General features: G+C 38.3%; 1 protein-coding gene across 1 annotated transcript in view; it reads left to right on the forward strand.

Moving 5' to 3' along the window:
- Positions 1-22224, forward strand: part of CEP76 (centrosomal protein 76) — a 60968-nt gene that overhangs the window by 6675 nt on the left and 32069 nt on the right. The window contains exons 6-7 of the mRNA XM_007951675.2: positions 10754-10851; positions 12360-12488. Coding sequence (XP_007949866.1) covers positions 10754-10851; positions 12360-12488 — 227 coding nt within the window. The remainder of the gene's footprint in view (positions 1-10753; positions 10852-12359; positions 12489-22224) is intronic.

Genomic DNA, 22224 nt, shown 5'->3' on the forward strand with positions numbered 1-22224 from the left:
TATTTCAGCATAATGTACTCATGTTATCATTTCCTTTGTTGCTGTTGTTTTAGTATATGCTGAATATTTGTGCTTGTCCTCTTTTTTATTGTGATGTGAAAGTTTATCATTTTTCTTTGAGGTTACCCTATGATTTATAATTTTTAAAAAAAATCATGTTTTTGCTGAAGGTTTATATAGCACTTTAGGTTGCCATTCAACAACAAGTTGTTCAGCGACATTGGTTACATTTTTCTCAATTTGTGAGCATTCATAAAAATGTATTTCCGCTTATCATCATTCCATTGCATTTTGTGTTATTTAAATGTCTTTGCAAGCAAGAGGTAATCATCTAACATAGAGTTTTGTTATGAGGATTGCAGTTAGACTTAAGTGTTGAAGTCATAGGAAGTGTCTCAAAGAATAGTATGGATGTAGCATTTCAGTCAATTTGCCCTTAAGGAAGAATTTTTTTTAAATGAATTATAGACATTCTGAGGGTTTTTTCCCCCAAAGTGTATTTATAATATATATAAGACTGTAAACAAAGTTAATTATTTTTTAAATCAAATTTTTAAAAAAATTTTCTTTTTTTTCAGTATTCCCTCCTCTCCCCTCCCCTCCCACCCCTAGTAACCAAAAAAGAAAATTTCCTTCTATATATAAACCTTTGCTTAACTTTTTACAATAATGAATTAATAAAATATTTCTGTGATTGACTTACTTCACTTGCCATAATGTCATCCACATGATGCTGTGTTTTGTAGATTCTACATTATTCTTTAGTGTTGCATAGTATTCCGTTGTGTGTATGTCCCTGTTGTGGTTACCTAGCGCTGCTCTAACAGAAAATATACCGCAAATGGGATGGCTTTAACAAACAGGAGTTTATTCTCTAACAATTTGGAAGCTTTAAGTCTTGAGTTTAATTGCCAGGCTCTAGGGGCTGAGTGAAAGCCCCTCTGCCTTAGGCTTCAGCTCTGCCTCCTGCTCCTGGCCCATTGAAGCTAGAGGCTTTTCTTCACTCAGACAGCTACTGGCTGCTGAGACTGACAAGCCCAAGGTTCACAAGGAAAAAGGCATAGTCCTAATGTTACCAAACCACACGGCAGGCCATTCATTCAAGTCCATTGATAGTCTTGATAGTCCCAGGGTTGGCAGATCATGGCAGGCTGCTGAACAAGGACTTGGCCACATGCAGGGTTCAAGCGTGCCATAAGCTAGAGACCATTCCCAAAGGTGTTTCTTATATACATGAAGCAGACCACATACCCAAAGCAACTATTCAGCTGCTCCAGTAGATTCCACCATGGAGTTGATTACCAATCTCACCATGGTGAATGACTATATTCAGCTGCCCAGCCACTCAACCAGGCCCAGCCAAGTTGATACACAAACTTAACCACAGTTCCATCCCTTGTCAACTTGGCACCTGTACAGATCTTCAATGGATGGTATCTGTACAGATCTTCCTCACTGGGTGACTCCAATTCCCTAGTTCCTGACTGGCGACCTCACCCCCTTGGCCTGGTGGGCCCCATTCCTCTCCTCCTTGGGTATGGCAGCCTTGCCCCTTCACTCTTGGGCAGCGGCTATGACTCCATCCCACTAGCTCACATGAACTAGCAGCCCCATACTCCAGAACCAAGTTGGTGAAGGTCTGGCTCTTTGAAACCTAGGGGTCTGTGGTGGTTCCACCCCCAAAGGCCACGGTCCTACCCTTGAAGCTGAGGCAGCTCTGCTTCCCATTTCCTTGGTCTCTCTGCTTCTGCCAATTAATGCCTGAGGATAACCCACTCTGCTGGAAATCTTCCTGCCCAAAGGATACTTAGCTTTATTGCTCTGTGGGCTGGCCAACCTGCTACTCCATTTCATGCCGGTCTTTTCCACCAATTAATGTCTGAAGGCAGCTCATTCTGCCAGGAAGCCACTTGCCAGTGGCACCCGGCTTTCTCCTGCATCAGCTGGTAAGCCTGTTGCTGTTTAATGCAGGTCTCTGGACTCTGCTGCTGCCATCTGTCATGCTGGTCTCTCGACTCTGCTCCTGCTGTCTGTCATGCTGGTCTCTTGGCTCTGCTCCTGCCATCGGTCATGCCGGGGTCTCTCTACCGGGGTCTCAGGTCAAAGACATGCTCCACTCTTATTTCTATATTTTAGGTATCCGTCAGAGAAGCACCCAATTCAGTACCATATTCTGTTCTGGTTACCTGGTGCCACTCTGACAGGAATATACCACAAATGGGATGGCCTTGACAAATAGGAGTTTATTCTCTAACAGTTTGGAGGCTTTAAGTCTGGGTTCAAAGTGCCAGGCTCTAGGGGCTAGGTGAAAGCCCCTCAACTCTGGGCTTCAGCTCTGCCTCCTGCTCCCAGCCCACTAAAGCTAGAGGCTTTTCTTCTCTCAGGCAGCTACTGGCTGCTGCGACTGACAAGCCCAAGGTTGACAAATAGAATGGCACAGTCCCAATATCACCAAACCACATGACAGAGCATTAATTCAAGTCCATTGAAAGTCCCAGTATCAGCAGAGCATGGCAGGCTGCTGAACAAGGAGTTGGCTACATGCAGGATTCAAGTGTGCCATAAGCTAGAAACCATTCCCAAAACTGTTTCTTATATACGGGAAGCAAACCACATACCCAAAGCAGCTACTCTGCTGTCCCAATAGATTCCACCATGGTGTTAATTACCAATCTCACCATGGCGAATGACTACATTCAGTGCTCAGCCACTCAACCAGAGCCAGTCAAGTTGACGCACAAATTTAACCACCACGGTACCATAGTTTGCTTATCCATTCCCCTGTTGTTGGGCACCTAGATTGTTTCCATTTCTTTGCTGTTGTAAAGGAGCTCTGGTGGCATAGTGCCCAAGGCATTTGACTGCTAACGGGAAGGTTGGTGGTTCAGACCCACCAGCCACTCTACAGAAGGAAGACCGGGCAATCTATTTCTGTAAAGATTTACTGCCTTGGAAACCCAAAGAGGGTTGCTATGAGTCTGAATCGACTTGATGACAGCAAGTTTGGTTTTTGGTTTGGGCTAATGATCATGAACATTTCTTTTTTTTTTTTCTTTTTATTGTGATTTGGGTGAAAATTCACAGAACAAATACACTTTGCATACAGCAGTTCACATACACTTTGTCTCATGACATTAACCACAATTTACCACAATGCAACAGCTACCCCCCCCACTTCCTTCTGATAGTTACCTCTTCCCAGTGTCCATCACTCCATGCACTCACTCACTCCTACCCACTGAGCTGTCTCACTGTGCATAAGCAGCTCTTTCTCTCATGCTTGTTCTCTCCTAGGAGTGTATCTACCTCAGGTAAATGTTTAACTCATATGCCTGTCTATTGTTTGGCTGGAAGCCACAGGTGTGCATTCAGTTCCAGACCTGAAGGGCAGCTAGGGGCCATAGCCTTAGTGATTCCACCAGGCTCTATCAGGCCAGCAAACCTGTTCCCTACCTTTTTTTTTTTTTTCCCCACCTTTTTTTTTTTTCCCCCAGATGATTTTGAGTTTTGTTCCACATTGTTCTCCCTGTCTATCCAGGATCTCCTACAAAGATCTTCTTCCAAGTGATTGACAGTGGTAGCTGGGCACCATCTAGTTCTTCTGGTCTTATAGTCATATAGGCTGCAGATCGGATGGTGTACCAGTCGCTAGGACTAATTGTTTCCATGAATTTTTGGTTTTCTTCATTCTTCTTGGCTCTGGACAAGGAGAGACCCAGCTTGCTCATGAACATTTCTTCAAGTGTTTGTTGGCCGCCTGAATATTCCCTTTGGTGAAGTGTCTGTTCATTTCTTCTGCCCATTTTTTAATTGGATTGTTGAGGGGTTGGAATTTTCTGTAAGTTTTAGAGGTAAGTCCCTTGTCCGATATATTGTTGCCGAATATTTTTTCCCAACCTGTAGGTTCTCTTTTTACTCTTTTGTAGAAGTCTTTTGAAGCACATAAAAATTTATTTTTAGAGGGTCCATTCATCTAATTTATCTTCTGCTCTTTGAGCTCTGGTGGCGTAGTGCCTAAGGCATTTGACCACCAACCTGAAGGCTGGCGGTTCAAACACACCTGCCATTCCTCAGAAGGAAGGTTGGGCAATCTACTAACGTAGTGATACTGCCTTGGAAACCCAAGGAGGGATCGCCATGAGTTGGATCCAACTCTACGGTAGTGAGTTGAGTTTTGTATTGTAAATGGTATTGATTTCCTTTTTTCCTTTTCAGCAATCTCTTTGCTGGAGTAGAGGAATCCAACTAATTTTTGTGTGTTAATCTTGTACCCTGCCACTGTGCTAAATTTCTCAATTAGTTCCAGTAGCTTTCTTGCTCAGTCTGTTGGGTTTTCTATGTATAGGATCATGTCATCTGCAAACAGGGATGTGTTTACTTCTTCCTTACCAATTTGGATGCCTTTGATTTCCCTTTCTTGCCTTATTGTGTTGGCTAGGACTTCAATACAATGTTGAATAGAAGTGCTGATTGAGGGCATCTTTGTCTGGTTCCTGTTTGCAAGGGGGGATGATTTCGTTCTCTCTCTGTTGAGAATAATGTTGGCTCTTGGTTTTGCTTATATGCCCTTTATTATGTTGAGGAATGTCCCTTCAATTCCTGTTTTGCTGAGAGTTTTTATCAGGAAAGGGTGTTGGATTTTACCAGATGCCTTTTCTGCATCAATTGATATGATCATGTGGTTCTTTTCCTTTGTTATTTTTATGTGATGGAAGACATTGATTGTTTTTCTAATGTTGAACCATCTATGCATACCTGCTATGATCCCACTTGGTCATAATGTATTATTTTTTGATATGTTGTTAGAATCTATTGGCTAGTATTTTGTAGAAGATTTTTGCATCTATATTCATGAGGGATATTAGTCTGCAGTCTTCCTTTTTAGGGATATGTTTGCCTGGTTTTGGTATCTAGGTTATGGTTGTTTCATAAAGTGAATTTGGGAGGATTCCATCCTTTTCTGTGTTTTTGAAATAGTTTGAGTAGAATTGTTCAGTGAAACCGTCTGGGCCAGGGCTTTATTTGTTGTTGGTAATTTTTGGTAATTTTTTTATGACCTGTTCAGTTTCTTCTTTTGTTACAGGATTTTTCAAATTTTTCACCTCAGTCTGTGTTAGTTTAGGTAAGTAATATGTTTCTAGAAATCTGTCCATTTCTTCTGGATTTTCAAATTTGTTAGAGTACGGTTCTTCATAGTATTCAGGTATTATCTTTTTTATTTCAGTTGGTTCTATTGTGATGCCCAGTTCATTTCTTATTCATGTTATTTGTATTTTCTCCCCCTTTTCCTTTATTAAATTTGCCAGTAATGTGTCAATTTTATTAATCTTTTCAAAAAACAACTTTTTCTGTTGTTCTATTTTCTGTTTCATTTATTTCTACTTGAGTCTTTATTTCTTTACTTTTGGTGACTGAAGGGGTTTTTTTGCTGCTCTTTTTCTAATTTTTGGGGATGTTGGGTTAAGGTGTGTATTTAGGCTCTTTCTGCTTTTTTGTTGTGTGCATTTATTGTTATAAATTAGCTTCTGATCACTGCTTATACCATATCCCAAAGATTTTGGTATGTTGTATTTTCATTCTTGTTTGATTCAAGGAATTTTTAAATTTCATTTTTTATTTCTTCAATTACCCAGTCATTTTTAAGGAGAGTGTTATTCAGTTTCTATGTGTTTGCTCTTTTTCCATTGATCTTCTTAGTGTTGATTTCTAATGTTATAGCACTGTGAGCTGAGAAGATGCTTTGCAGTATTTCAGTATTTTTTAAAATGTATTGAAGCTTGCTTTGTGGCCTAAGATACGGTCTATCCTGGAGAATGTTCCATGTGCACTGGAAAGGAATGCATATTGTGTTGTTGAGTAAAGTACTCTGTAGATGTCTATAATGTCAAGTTGGTGGATTGTATTGTTTAGTTTTTCTGTGTTTTTGTTGAGTTTCTTTCCAGTTCTCTTACATTGAAAGTGGTGTATTAAAATTGCCTACTATGACTTCTATAAAGATTTATAGCCTTGGAAACCCAAGTGGGGGTCATTATGAGTTGGAAACAACTCAATGGCAGTGAGTTTGTGGTTTTTGGTTTTTTGAGTATTATGACTATGGAGTCATCTATTTGTCTTTTCAATTTTGTTAAAATCTGATTTATGTATTTTGGGGCTCTTTCATTGGGTACAGAGGTATTTATTATGATTATGTCCTCTTATTCAATTGATCCTTTAATAATTATATAATGTCCTTCCTTGTTTCTTATGGTGGTTTTTGTCTTAAAGTCCATTTTATCAGAAATTAATATTGTCTCTCCTGCTCTTTTTTGATTGCCATTTGTTTGATACATCTTTTTCCAAGCTTTGATTTTTAGTTTATTTTTGTCTTTGTCTCTAAGATGTGTCTCTTGTAGACAGCATATTGATGGGTTATGTTTTGTTATCCAATCTGCAGTTCTCCGTCTCGAGTGGTGCGTTTAATCCATTGACATTCAGTGTAATTATCAACAAGTATGAATTTGTTGCTGCCATTTTGTTATGTGTTTTTCGTGATACTGATTTCTTTGTTCCATACAATTTCCATGCTGATGAATCATGTTACCACTTTATTTGTTGCTATTGCTAAATTTTTTGCTTGTCTTCTTTTTCATTTTGATGTGAAGATTTAATATTTTTCTTTGAAGTTACCCTGTAATTTACAGTTTTCTTCCCAGGTTTAGTACAGTCCATACTATCTAGCAATTGTCTTGACTTGCTCACCATTTAAAAGTTGTGTAAGTACACAGTTTTCCCCTTGTTTTGGTTTGTAGTTTTCCTCATTTTCCAGTTGATGTCTTTAGTTCCTTGTTTGTAATCTTGTAAGCTTATCTTACTTTGGATACTTCCATAACTGGGTTGGTTTCTGGGTTATGTCCTCATGTGTATTAATGGTCAGTTGTTATTTTCTGTTTTTGCTTGTCTCTCCAAAGGACTCCGTTTAGCACCTCTTGTGAGGTTGGTCTGGTTTTAAAAAATTCCCTTAATTTCTACTTATCTGGAAAATGTCCTAATTTCATCATCATCATTTGAGTGACAGTTTTACTGGATATATAATTCTTGGTTGTAAATTTTGTTTTCAGGGTTTTATGTATACCATTTCATTGCCTTCTTGCCTGCATCGTTTCTGCCGAGAAATCTGAGCTCAGTCTTATTGGTTGCTCTTTGTAGATAACTCTTTGTTTTTCCTGTAGTGCTTTTGCAATCAAAATGCCTTAGGTACTATACCACCAGAGCTCCGTGTGTGTGTGTGTGTGTGTGTGTGTGTGTGTGTGTGTCTGCTGCTTTCAGTATTCTTTCTTTGTCTTTGGTGTTGCTGGGTTTGATGATGGTATGTCTTAGTTATTTTCTTTTAGGATCTATCTTGTTTGGGGTTCATTGGTCTTCTTGGATGGATATATTCTTGTCTTTCATCATATCAGGAAATTCTCTTCCGACAGATCTTCAACAATTTTCATTGTGGTTTTGTTTGTTTCTTCCTGTCCAGTTACACGTAGGCTATTCCTCTTGATGGTATTCCATGTGGATCTTAGGCTTTCTTCATTTTGTTTTGACCTTTTTTTCCAGTTGCTCCCTTTCCAAAGAAGTATTGAGGTATCTGTCTTCAGTCTCCTTAATTCTGTCTTCCATTGATTTGATTCTACTCTTTTGCCTATTCAGTGTGTTATCTATCTGAAAATTTAGTATTAATCTTTTGGGTTTCTATCTGTAGATTTTGTATCATTTCTAATTTTTCATTTATTTTATAATTTTATTCTTGTATTGTCTTCTGAAATTGTTCTATTGTTTTGTCTGTGTTTTTCTTGAAGATACCTAAATATAATTCTTTGAAGGTACCTAAATACAATTCTTTTGAATTTTTTATCAGGGAGTTCCAACATTGCTTCTTCCTCTGGGATGTTTTGTGGGTATGTATTCTCGTCCCTTGTTTCTCCTGCTTTATCTTGCTTCTTTGTGTGGACTGTGACGGTCTGTTGTCTCGGAGACATTGTGATGCTGTTGTATTTATATGTAATTGGTGGTTGTATGGTGGAGTGATTCACCCAGGATTTTTCTTTTCTTTGTTTTGTTTGGATGTATCTGAGTAAGCAGGGTACTGTGCTTATCTATTTGCTTTTTGGTAGTACTTATGTATGTACCACCTGTCTTCTGGTGAGTGTGGTAGAGAAGAGTGGGTGCGCAGATCTCTGTTAGCTATTTGCCAAGAGCAGTTAAGGGTGAGTCAGGCTCATATTGGCTGTTGTGTATCATTGGCTAGTTAACGCAGAAGCAAGTGGTGGCCCTCACTCAGTAGATGGGGCTCCAGGAAGTGTGGATATTGTTGGGTTGTATGGGCATGGTTGCGGTCTCCCACTCAGACAAAAATAATAATCAGAAAAAAACACCAAAAAAGTAAAAATGAGGGCAAAAAATACATACCACATGAACACACAGGAACAATCACTTTAGGAAAAAAAAAAAAGATAAAAGACAATAAATGAGATGAAATATTTAAAGAAGTACTTTAAAAAGAAAAGAAATAGAAATAGAAGGGAAAAAAAAAAAACCCCACTGAATCTAGAGGGGGGGAATAAGAGTAAAGAGCTAGAATAAGAGAGAGTTATGAGAAAAAAAATGGGAAAAATGCAAAAAGAAAATCAAGGGATAGGAAGAACCACAAGAAAGAAAAAAATGGGAACCAGGAAAAGAGAAAAGGAAAAAAAAAAAAAAGCTCAAAAGTAGAGAGTTTTCTGTCATTAGCCTCCAGTATGCCTGCGCTGTCCTTGGCAAGCAGAGCCATATATTATTCAGTCCCTGCAGTCTGAATGAGAACGGTATCTCTTTAAATATCCAAAATGGCTGCACCCTCCAGCTAGCTGAAAGTCCACAGCTAAGTTTGTCTCTTTTTTTGCTGTTTCCCATTTTAGTCATTAACCACCAGTGCCATTGTCCATGCAGCCCTTGGTGAGCAGGGCCAACTTTTAGGTTAATTCTTGGGTCCTTGTAAATATCCAGACTATCTTTGCCATCAAGATAGCCGACAGTCTGCAGCTCCATTTGTCTCATTCACTGTTTTCCTTCAGGTTCTTCTACAGTTGGTGTTTAATTAGACTTCTGTATCCCTCCTTTCAAACTTCAGGGCTCTGGGATTATCATCTGTATCTGTGTCAATTGGTTTCTCTTTTCTTTTTTGAAGTGGGTCTGTGTAGCTTGTCTGCCTGCTCCACCATCTTACTAGAGTCCCAGAATTAATATTCTTGATAGTGATTAAAAAAACCTACTCCATTTCAGCACCCAAACATTACATCCTCATAGGACCAGTGGCTCACTACAATAGTGGTTCTTGGAGAATATGAAGTAGGTTTATTTCTCCAACTTTTTTTGTGTGGAAAAGTGGGATTCAAAGAGGTGATAACCAGCTCGATATCAGTGTCATTGAGTAGTACTCCTGGAGAGTAGAGATGCTGCCTTTTTGACCACTGTTTCCTTGGAACCTTACACACTGCCTGATAAAATATCTTATGTATTTGCTAATATAATGAAAATTAACACAAAACCTACCCCTGTTTTAGGGATGACGTATAATGCAATTGCTTTGGTATTGAAATTTAGTCACTGAATTAAACCTGGTCTATGGACAGAATAGACTTAATAATTTAGATGTTGGTAAGTCATGCTTTGAATATGGATGTATTATTTGTGTTATATTTCCTTAAGGAAAATAGAAAACAAAGTTTTCTTAATGATTGGAGATTTATTTGGTGAGGGGAACCCTATAATAAACTAATACTTACAGTCAAGAAAACCCTGACATGATAATCATAATGACCAAGAAACAGACATTCTCTAATTCATCAGGAAAATATTAAACTGTTCTGGATGAAGCATATTTTTTTTCTGATTCTTTAAATCCAGGGATGGATTGAAAATTTTTATTCACTTATGGTGTGATAAATAAAAATGGTAAAACCAAAAACCAGATTCACAGCTGTCGAGTCAGATCCAACTCACAGCGATGCCTCCTTGGGTTTCCAAAGCAGTGTCTACAGAAGTAGATTGCCCAGTCTTCCTTCCAAGGAGCTGCTGGTGGGTTTATGCCACCAGAGGTCCTATGGTGTGTTAAATAAGAATGGTGTGAATGGGAATTTACTATATAACAAAGATTATAGATACTTTCTGACTTTTTTCCCTCTTGGTGTCATAATGAAGTGTTAATAGTTGCACTAGCCTTGTGTTTTATATAAGTCTGTTTTCTGTTATACATTTAATGAAGATAAAAATTAAGAGTCCCAAATACTTTAGGTTCTAAAATTCCTTAAAAGCATGATTATGAAACTAAGAAAATAGATAATCTAGTAATTAGATTTAAGGAAAAAAAAAACTGCTATCAAGTCAGATCCAACTCATAGCAACCCCTCCTTGGGTTTTGAGGTGGTATCACCATGGAAATAGATTGCCCAACATTTCTTCCAAGGAGTGGTTGGTGGGTTTGATCCGCCAGCCTTCTGGTTAGCAGTCAGATGCCTTAGGCACTATGCTCCCAGAGCTCCCATTAGATAAAAGTCTTTGTAAAGAATAAAACTTCTAATCTGATTTGGTTTAATTTTAATGAAAGTATCAAAGGCAATGTTGAATATTTATTCCTTGTAAGTATGTAAGTAGTAAGGTACCAAATTCTTAAATTATTTTGATTAGAATTTGGTTGACTACATATATATAATACTGAAACCTCTGAATTTCTAAATATTTATATTTACAGGCACGGAATCAAAAGTTTCTGTAGGAATCTTAAATATAAAACTTGAGATGTACCCACCACTCAATCAAATGTTATCTCAAGAAGTAGTGAACACACAGGTAAATAATTTCAAATATCTCTGTGTTTGTTATCGTAGTATATTTACGTACCTCCTGACCCTGGAAAGTACTCTCTTTTTAGAAAGTGATCATTTAGTAATTCGTTTTTAGATTATCACATCAAATGTTAACAAAAGAAATGAGATAGAAAACAAAGGCAAGATTGTTCACCTAGAAGAATCTGTAATTTAGTTTGGGAAATTCCATGAATATTCATTGAAATATCACAAGAATTGCAACATAAGCATTATAAAGCTGAAAAAGGGGGTAGAGGAATAAAGTAGGGACAGTACTGGGATGGGATCTTACTTGTCATTTCATAGGCATTTATGGAGGGCTTGTTATGTCATTTCGGCTCTGTATTCTTGTGGTGGACGTATATAGCCTTTCTGGAATGTGATGGAAAATGCTTTCTTTCCTAATTCCCCTGAGGTCTCTGAGAAATTACTTTTCCTCATGATCATCCCTTCAGATTAAGTTTGTCGCTTCTGTTCTCTCCAGTCTTAGGGTATAGTTTATGGTTATGCACAGACTTGTTGGGCTGGCACTTTACTCCTTTATGGCTTTACTCCATCCTGCCCCTATCATATTGCTTGTGTTATACATCTGATGGAAATTAGTAATAATTTTTTAGATCTGAAGCTTGCTTAAGTTTATTCTCGTATTTCACACATACAAATTGTTTCTAATTTTCCGGGTTTTCTCTTTAAAATCATACTGCTGTTACTGCATTTTTTTATTGATTATAAACCAACGAGTTTTACTGATCTTAAACAGATACTAAAAATTGCTATGCACTGTTCTAGAAACTGAGCATATAGCTGTGTATGAGCCAGACAGCTTGTTTGCAAGGAACTTAGCTTCTAATGGGAAGATGAACAGTAAACACATTATCAGACAGTAGAAAGTGATATGTGGTAATTGTTACTGGGTGATGTGAGAGAGTGGCTATTGGGAAGCTATTTTACATCACGTGATTAGGAAAAAGTATGAACAGCAAGAAGAAGCCAGCCATGCAAAGACAGGGGCCAACCATTCCAGACAGTGTAAACAACCTAGTTCCCAAGGTCTTAGGCAAGAACAGAAGGAGCTCTATGTGGCAAAAGTGTAGTATGGGTGAGGGGGGATGAAGAAATCTACATTGAATTGAACCAAATTTTACAAGATTGTGCAGGTAGTTTGCAGTATGATAGGAAACTATTGACGTATTTTAAGTAAGGAAAGGACAGAATATGATTTATTATAAAAATTTCTCAGTTGGGGAAAGAAAAGATCATTCTATTGTATGGAAAATGAAATTACTAGGGGCAGGTGTAGGAACCGGGAGGTCAGCTAGGATCTTTTACATAGTCCAGAGAAGAGATGATGGTGGCTTGTGTTAGGGTGGTCATAGAGATGGAGAGAAGTGGATAGATTTGTTATGTATTTTGTGAAAATTAATTAAGGAGAATGAATAGAAATTGATAAAAATAGTTTTTTGTTTGTTTGTTTTGTTTATTAATTTCAAGCTTGCTTTGGAACGTCAGAAAACTGCAGAGAGAGAACGATTGTTTCTTGTGTATGCTAAACAGTGGTGGAGAGAATATTTGCAAATTCGACCCTCACACAATTCACGGCTGGTGAAGATTTTTGCACAGGTTTGTAAACTGTATTTGAAAAGTACTTATATCTGAGCTCTACTGTGTATGTGTAAATTTAATTTTATTTGAATTTGGAAAATCTAGTTCAGACAAATGGAAGTTTATAAAATAGAATGCTGATTTTCTAATACTCTGATTTACTGAATAGGTGAGTGACATAATACTATATATGTGTGTATACATGTCATATTTTTATTACAATCAATTTTTACATTTTTAAACCTTTTCTGTACCTATTTTATTTAAAGGAGATGAAAATTAATTTTGTTTAACTGGAGTATGCCCTTGCTTGATATTTAGAAGTAAATAATTATTCACTAGGACAACTGTCATTTATATGTAAAGACTGTGGCATCAGGATTAGAGGAAGACTGTGATATGTAAATGATACAACCTTCCTTGCTAAAAATGAAGATGATGTGAATCACTTATTGCTCAAAGCCTTCAAAGTTGAGGTGGATTCCACGTCAATATAAAACAAAAATCCTCACAACTGTACCAATAAGCAATGTAATGAAACATGGTGTGGCACTTCCTTAAAAATCTAGAAATAGAAGTATCATATGATCCAGCAGTCACACTCTTGGGTATACACCCTAAAGAAATAAAAGCCATGGTACGAAGAGACATAGATAGCCATCTTCACTGTAGCATTATGCACAGTAGCAAAAAGGTAGAAACGACCTAGCAAAAGAATATATAAGAAAACTGTAGTACGTACACACAATGGAATACTGTGTAACAGTAAAGGATAATGACAAAGCCACAAAACATCTCACAACGTAGATGAATTTGGAGGACATTATGCTTAGTGAAGTAAGTTAATCACAAAAAGTCAAATATTATATGAGTTTTTTTTTTTTTTTTAAGTTTACAGAAAGAAAACATTTTTTGACAATAGAAATTGGATAGGAAGGAAAGGAGGGAAAATTATTAACTAGATAGAAGACATGTTAATAGTGAAGGGAAAGGCAGTATACAACATGGAGGAAGTCATTACAACATGGCCAAAGCAAAGGAAGACACTGAGAGCAATGTAAGAATAAAGGGTAACTGTAGTAACTAAAGGGGAGTTCTGGTGGCGTAGTGCCTAAGGCATTTGACTGCTAACCGGAAGGTGGCAGTTCAAACCTACCAGCCACTCCTCAGAAGGAAGGTTGGGCAATCTCCTTCCATAGAGATACTACCTCGGAAACTGAAGGAGGGGTTGCTATGAGTGGACAGCAGTGAGTTTGGGTTTTTTTTCTTAATAGTAATTAAGGAGCTCTGGTGGTATAATGCTTAAGGCATTTGGCTGCTAACCAAAAGATAAGTGCTTAGAACACACCAGCCACTCCATGGAAGAAAGATGAGGCATTCTACTTCCATAAAGATTTACAGCCTTGGAAACCCAACAGGTGCTATAACTCAGAATTGACTCAAAGGCAGTGAGTTTGGTTTTTGGTTTGGATGGTAATTAACATGGACAGTTTTGTAATGCTAGCAATTATGTAATATTATGTAATTTTGTAATACTATTAAAAAAATACTAATACATTAATATTTTGTGAATGGATATGTAGGTAGATATGTATGGTAAAGAGGTGTGAGAAGGTGTAGAAGGACACCTATCTGCAGATAAAAATTTGGTACTGGATATTTGTACACACATAATTTTAAGTGCTGCATCTATATTAAAATAGGCAATAGAGCAAACAAGGGACACAGTCATGAAAACTTAGGCATAGCCAAACCCCTTGCAGGATGAAGTTCCTAGCTTGAAGGTAAGGGATTGTAGACTCAGAGGACCTCTATATCATTTGGCACAACACTTTCCATACAGCATTTCACATACACTTTGTCTCATGACATTGACTACAATTTTCCACAATGCAACGGCTCCCCTACCATTTCCTCCCGATAGTTACCTCTTCCCTGTGTCCATTCCTTCATGCACTCCTGCCCCCTGAGCTGTCTCCCTGTGCATAAGCAGCCCTTCTTTCTCCCATGATTGTTCTCTCCAAGGAGTGTATCTACCTCAGGTAAATGTTCACCTCATATGCCTGTCTTTTGTTTGGCTGGAAGCCATAGGTGTAGGTTCAGTTTCAGACCTGAAAGGCAGCTAGGGGCCATAGTCTCAGTGGCTCCACCAGGCTCTATCAGATCAGCAAACCTGGTCCCACAACCCCCCCTTTTTTTTTCCCAATCATTTTGAGTTTTGCTCCACATTGTTCTCCCTCTCTATCCAGGATCTCCTATGTAGATCCCCTTCTGAGTGGTTGACAGTGGTAGCTGGGCACCATCTAGCTCTTCTGGTCACATACTCATATAGGCTGCAGATCGCATTTTGTACCAGTCGCTAGGACTAATTGTTTCCATGAATCTTTGGTTTTCTTCATTCTTTTTTGCTCTGGATGAGGAGAGACCTATCATTGCATCAAGATGGCTGCTTGCGTGCTTTTAGGATCCTAGTCACTACTCACCATAGTAGGATGTGGAACAATGTTTTTGTGTAGTATGTTATGCCAATTGAGCTTGATGTCGCCTGCGACTATGGTCCCGAGCCCACAGGTTAAAATACTCAATCCCTATGGGTAGCTGGCTGTGCCTCAGAGGTGACTACAACCTTGTCCCTTGTCAGTTATTCCATAGCCCTGGGAATTCAAATCATACAAATACACTTATAGGACCATTGTATGCCAACCCTATATATGGTCTTGGGTACACTCCCTGGTTCATGTTGTTGTTGTTATGTGCCGTCGAGTTGGACCCAACTCATAGCGACCCCTCCCTTGGGTTTACAAGGCAGTATCACATGGAAGTAGATTGTCCCATCTTCCTTCCAAGGAGTGGCTGATGGATTTGAACCGTCAGCCTTCTGGTTAGCAGTCAAGTGCCTAAGGCACTATGCTACCAGAGGTCCCCCCTCCTTCATAGACATACCTAATAGCTTAGCCCATCTACCCATCTATCCAACCATATACCCATGTTTGCCTTCACTGACAATGCAGTACTGCATATGCAAAAGGGTTCATCTTTTTTGTCTCTACCGCCCATGTACCTCTCTCCGTCTTCGTCTTCCTCAATGCCACCATGTTGATCGCTCACATTTGGTACATTACCCTTCTCTTCACCCAGATCAATACTTATCTCTACCTATTTAACAGTGTTCCCTACCCTGGCCTCCCACTCCTGGTAACCAACAAAGAAAATTTCCTTCCATAGATAAACCTTTCTGACTTTTACAATAATGGACCAATACAATATTTGTCCCTCTGTGATTGACTTATATCACTCAGCACAGTATCCTCCAAGTTCATCCACGTTACGTGGTGTCCTGCAGACTCTAGGCCATTCTCCAGGGTGGAACAGCATTCTGTTGTGTGTATGCACCAAAGCTTGGTCATCCACTCCTCAGTTGATGGACACCTAGGTTGTTTGCATCTTTTGGCTGTTGTAAATAATGCTGCGATGAACATGGGTGTGCATATGTCTGTTCTTGTCATGGCTCTCACTTCTTTAGGATATATACGTAGTAATGTAATGGCTGGGTCAAATGGTATTTCTAATTCCAACTTTTGAAGGAATCACCATACTGCTTTCCACAGTGGTTGTACCATTTTAAAGTCCCACTAGTAGTGTATGAGAGTCCCAATCTCTCCACATTTTCTCCAGCATTATTTTCTGCCTTGTTGAGCTTTGCTGGAGAAAGATGGTATCTCATTGTTGTTTTGATTTGCATCTCTGTAATAGCTAATGATCGTGAACATTTCTTCATATGTTTGTTGGCCACCTGAATATCCTCCTTGGTAAAGTGTCTATTCATGTCTTCTGCCCATTTTTAAATTGGATTATTTGTCTTTTTGTTATTGAGATATTGGAGTTTTCTGTAAATTCTGGTTATATACTCATGTTCAATTGATCCTTTAATCATTATGTAATGTCCTTCCTTGTCTCATATGGTGGTTTTTGTCTCAAAGTCAGTTTGCTCAGAAATTAGTGTTGCCACTCCTATTCTTTTACAGTTGCCATTTGCTTGATTTATCTTTTTCCAACCTTTGAGTTTTAGTCTATTTTTGTCTTTGTCTCTAAGGTGTAACTCTTGTAGACAGCATATTGATGGGTTTTGTTTTCTTATCCAGTCTGCAACTTAGCTGTCTTTATTTTTTTTAATACATTTTATTGAAATATAATTTATGTACAGTGAAATACACAAAACTAAAATGACATGTGTTTTTTTTTTTTTTTGCAGTGTTCCTTCCTATCCCCTCCCACCCCTGGCAACCAACAAAGAAAGTTTCCCTCCATATATAAACCTTTCCTTGACCCTCCACAACAATGAACTAATACTATATTTGTACTTCTGTGATTGACTTATTTCACTCAGCATAATGTCCTCCAAGTTCATCCATTTTATGCAGTGTTTTGCAGACTCCACATCATTCCTTAGTGCTGCATAGCATTCCAGTATGTGTATGTACCATAGTTTGGTCATCCACCCCTCTGCTGACAGGCACATAGGTTGTTGCCATCTTTTTGCTATTGTAGATAGTGCTGTGATGAACATGAGCGCGCATGTATCTGTTTCTATCCTGGCTCTCACCTCTCTAGGATATATACCTAGTAATGGGATTGCTGGGTCAAGTAGTATCTCCAATTCCAACTTTCTAAGGAATCGCTGTATTACTTTCCACAGTGGTTGTGTCACTTCACAGTCACACAAGCAGTGTATGAGAGTCCCAATCTCTCCAGAAACCCACCAGCATTAGTTATTTTCAGTCTCATTGAACCTTGCCATCAGTGCTGGGGTGAGAGGGTATATGTCATTGTTGTTTTGATTTACATCTCTCTGATGTCCAATGATTGTGAGCATCTTTTCATATATTAGCTGACCACCTGAATGAATATCCTCCTTGGTGAAGTGTCTATTCATGTCTTGTGCCCATTTCTTAACTGGATTGTTAATTCCTTTGGTGTTAAGGCATTGGAGTTTTCCATCAATCTTAGAGGTAAGTCCCTTGCCAGATATGTAATTATCAGCAAATAGGAATTTGTTCCTGTCATTTTTGTCACATGCTTTTCATTGTGTCAATTTCTTTGTTCCATGTAATTTTCTGTGCTGAGTTCATTTTGTTTGTGAATCATGTTATCACTTCCGTCATTGCTATTGTTTTATTATTTGCTGAATATTTATACTGGTCCTCTTTTTTTATTTTGATGTGAAATTTATCATTTTTCTTTGAGGTTACCCTGTGATTTATAGTTTTCTTCCCAAGTGTAGAACAGTCTGTTCTATCTTGTAGTTGTCTTGACTTCCCTACCATCTAGAAGTTCTCTAACAACACAGATTTTTTTCCCTTCTTTTTGGTTTGTAGTTGTCCTCATTTGTCAGTTGGTGTCTCTGATTCCCTGTTTATAATCTTGTAGGCTTATTTACTTCCGATACTTCCATAGTGGGTTGGTTTCTGCGTTATATCATCATGTGTGCTAATGGTCAGTTATTGGTGGTGGTTGTTGCTTGTCTGTTCAAAGGGCTTCCTCTAGCATGTCTTGTAAGGTTGGTCTGGTTTTAACAAATTCCCTTAATTTCTGCTTATCTGGAAGTGTCCTAATTTCACCATCCTATTTGAGCAACAGTTTTTCTGGATACATAATTCTTAGTTGAAAATTTTCCTCTTTCAGTGTTTTGTATATACCATCCCACTGTCTTCTTGCCTGCATAGTTTCTGTTGAGAAATCCGAGCTAAGTATTATTGGTTGCCCCTTGTAGGTAACTTTTCGTTTTTCCCGTGCTGCTCTCATGATTCTTTCTTTGTCTTTGGTTTTGCTGAGTTTGATGATGATATGTCTTGGTGTTTTTCTTTTGGGGATTATCCTGTTTGGGGTTCGTTGGACTTCCTGAATGGATATATTCTCATCTTTCATCATTTCAGGGAAGTTCTCCTTCAACAAATCTTGGACAATTTCTTCAGTGGTTTTATTTTTTTCTTCCTGTTCTGGAATTCCAATGACACGTAGGTTATTCCTTTTGATGGTATCCCACATGAACCTTAGGCTTTCTTCATTTTGTTTTGATCTGTTTTCTGATTGATCCCTTTCCAAAGGAGTATTCAGGTATTTGTCTTCAATGTCAATTTAGTATTAATATTCTGAATTTCTATCTGTAGATTTAGAATCATTTCTTATTTTTCATTTGTTTTGTCATTTTCTTGTATTTTCTTCCAAAATTCTTCTAGGGTTTTGTCTGTATTTCCTTGGTCTGTCTCTCAATCCTTTGAAGATAGCTAAATATAATTCTTTTGAATTCCTTATCAGAGAGTTCCAATGCTGCATCTTCCTCAGGGATGTGTTTTGGAACTATATTCTGGTCCCTTAATTCTCCTGCTTTATCTTGATTCTTTGTGTGGACTGTGATGCTCTGTTATCTCTGAGGCATTTTGACGTTTTTGTATTCATACTTAATGTGGTGATTATATGTTGGAGTGATTTGTTCACAATTTTCGTTTTCTTTGTGTGTTATGTATATAGGCAGGGTACTGTGCTGTGCTCCTCTGTTCACTAGTTGACAGCACTTATATACTCACCAATTGTCTCCTTTCATGTTGTCAGCCTCTCGTATGTCCTTGCCAACCCTGGCAAACAGAGCCTATTCTTAGGTCCCTGATATTTGCACGAGAACGCTATCACTTTAAAATCCAAGATGGTTGCCACTTCATCACATTCAAAATGGCTGCACCCTCAGTCACTTTAAATATCCAAAATGGCCGCCACTTGAAACATTCAAAATGGCTGCACCCTCAGTCACTTTAAATATCCAAAATGGCTGCCACTTGTAAACATTCAAAATGGCTGTGCCCTCAGTCACTTTAAATATCCAAAATGGCTGCCATGTATAAACAATCAAAATGGTTGTGACCTCGGTCACTTTAAATATCCACAATGGCGGCCACTTTTAAACATTCAAAATGGCTGCGTCCTCAGTCACTTTAAGTATCCAAAATGCCCACCTCTTGTAAGCATTCAAAATGGCTGTGCCCTTGGTCAATTTAAATATACAAAATGGCTCTCACGTGTAAATAATCAAAATGGCTGCGCCCTCTGGACAGCAGAAAGTCCACAGCTCAGGTTGTCTCATTCCTTGCTGTTTCCCGTCATAGACCACCAGAGCAGTTGTCCCTGCAGACCTTGGTGACTAGGACTGATCTTTAGGTCAATTCTCAGGTCCCCAAACCATTTGGAAATATTCAGGCTGTTGGTCTTGTCAAAGTAGCTGACAGTTCGCAGCTTCAACCATCTCTTGTACTCAATTTTTTTGTTCAGGTTTTTCCACTCTTGTTGTTTGCCATCGAGTTGGCCCCGACTCATAGCGACCCCTCCTTGGGTTTCCGAGGCAGTATCACTACGGAAGTAGGATTACCCAGCCTTCCTTCCGAGGAGTGGCTGGTGCTTAATCCACTTCTGAATAGTTCCTTTCAAAGCTCAGGGTTCCAGGATTATCTGCTGTATCTTTGTCAATTGGATATTCTTTCCTTTGTTGAAGAGGGTCTGTGTGGCTCGTCTGCCTATTCCTCCATCTTATCGGAAGTCCCAACTTTCCGTCTCTTTAGTGGTACACTTAATCCATTAGCATTCAGTGTAATTATTGACAAGTATGAAGTGGTTGCTGTCATTTTGTTACATGTTTTTTCATGGTGTCCCTAGTTTCTTTGTTCTGTATTATTTTGTGTGCTGAGCTCATTATGTTTATGAATCGTGTTATCATTTCTTTTCTTGCTGTTGTTTTAGTGTTTGCTGAATATTTGTGCTTGTCCTCTTTTTTATTGTGATGTAAAGGTTTATCATTTTTCTTTGAGGTTACCCTGTGATTTATAATTTTCTCCCCAAGATTAGAACAGTCCATTCTATCTTGCAACTCTTGACTTCCTCACCATTTAGAAGTTCTGTAACTACACAGTATTTTCCCTCTTTTTTAGTTTGTAGTTGTCTTCACTTGCCAATTGATGTCTCTGGTTCCCTGTTTACAATCTTGTAAGCTCATTTTGCTTTGGATATGTCCATGGCTGTGCTTTCTGGGTTATGTCATCTTGTGGATTTATGGTCAGTTGTTAATTTGCTATTTTTGGTTCTCTGTTCTAAGGACTCCATTTAGTATCTCTTGTAAAGTTGGTCTGGTTTTAACAAATTCCCTTAGCTTCTCCTTATCTGGAAATCTCCTAATTCCACCATCATATTTGAGGGACAATTTTGCCAGGTATGTAATTCTTGTTTGAAAATTTTTCTCTTTCAGGGTTTTATATATACCATCCCATTGCCTTCTTGCTTGCATGGTTTCTGCTGAGAAATCAGAGGTTATTCTTACTGGCTGTCCTTTGTAGGTAACTTTTTGTTTTCCCCGTGCTGCTTTCAGGATTCTTTCTTTGTCTTTGGTTTTGATGAGTTTGATGATGGTATGTCTTGGTGATTTTCATTTGGGGGTCTATCCTTTTTGGGATTCGCTGGACTTCCTTGATGGATATATTCTCATCTTTCATCATATCAGGGAAGCTCTCCTCCAACAAATTTTGGACAATTTTCTCAGTGGTTTTATTTTTCTCTTCCTGTTGATGGTATCCCACATGAATCTTAGGCTTTCTTCATTTTGTTTTGATCTATTTTCTGATTGATCCCTTTCCATAGAAGTATTCAAATAGTTGTCTTCAATCTCATTAATTCTGCCTTCCATTGCATCAGTGCTGCTCATTTGCCCTTCCAATGTGTTATCTATCTATTTCTGACAATTTAATGTTAATCTTCTGGGTTTCTATCTGTGGATTTAGAGTCATTTCTGATTTTTTTTTTTAATTTTGTCATTTTGTTCTTGTATTTTCTTCCAGAATTCTTCTAGATTTTTTTCTGTGTTTTCCTTTGTCTATCTTTCAATCCTTTGAAGATACCTAAATATAATTCTTTTGAATTCCTTATCAGAGAGTTCCAGTGCTGCTTCTTTTTCAGGGATGTGTTCTGGGTCTGTATCCTGCTCCCTACTTTCCAGCACTTTATCCTGCTTCTTTGTGTGGACTGTGATGGTCTGTTGTCTCCGAGACATTGTGGCATTGTTATTTTTAGATTCTGTTAACTGTTTGTGGAGAGCAGGCAAGAGTGAGTCAGGTTCTTTTTGGTGGTTGTTTATAATTGGCCCATTGGTGGAGAAGGAGGTTGTGGCTCTCACTCAGTAAGTCAAGCTGCAGAAGATGTGGATGTAGTTGTTTCGTATGGGGACTGTTGCTGTCTTCCACCCCATTAGACAAAAAGAACAATTGAATAGCCATCAAAAAAGTAAAAGCCGATGGACCAAAAAATACACCATGTAATCACACAGGAACAGTAAATGAAAAAAGAAAAACCTGTGATATCTGGGGAGAAGGCAATAAGAGAAAAAAGGTAGAGAAGGAGAATAATGAAGAAAAAATGGGATAAATGCATAAAGAGAAGCAAGGAACAGGGTTTACCATGGGAAAGAACAACAACAAAATAATAATTGCAACCAGGAACAGGGAAAAGAACAAAAGCTGAAAACTAGAACCTGGGAGGGGAAGAATAAAAAAGTATAGTAAGAGGGACAAGAGTAATAATAATAGTAGTAGTTTTAAAAGAGGCAAAAACAACTAAAAAACAGAAAAAAGAAAAAAAGATCAGGGCAGGGCATCCATGTTCCGTCTGAGCACAAGGACTCAAATGGAATTCCTGCTGGCCCAGAATGTGGGTGGGAGTGAAG

This window comes from Orycteropus afer, unplaced genomic scaffold (assembly GCF_000298275.1).
Source record: "Orycteropus afer afer isolate SDZICR_OR568_19922 unplaced genomic scaffold, OryAfe1.0 scaffold00307, whole genome shotgun sequence".
In the NCBI taxonomy this organism is placed as follows: Eukaryota; Metazoa; Chordata; class Mammalia; order Tubulidentata; family Orycteropodidae; genus Orycteropus; species Orycteropus afer.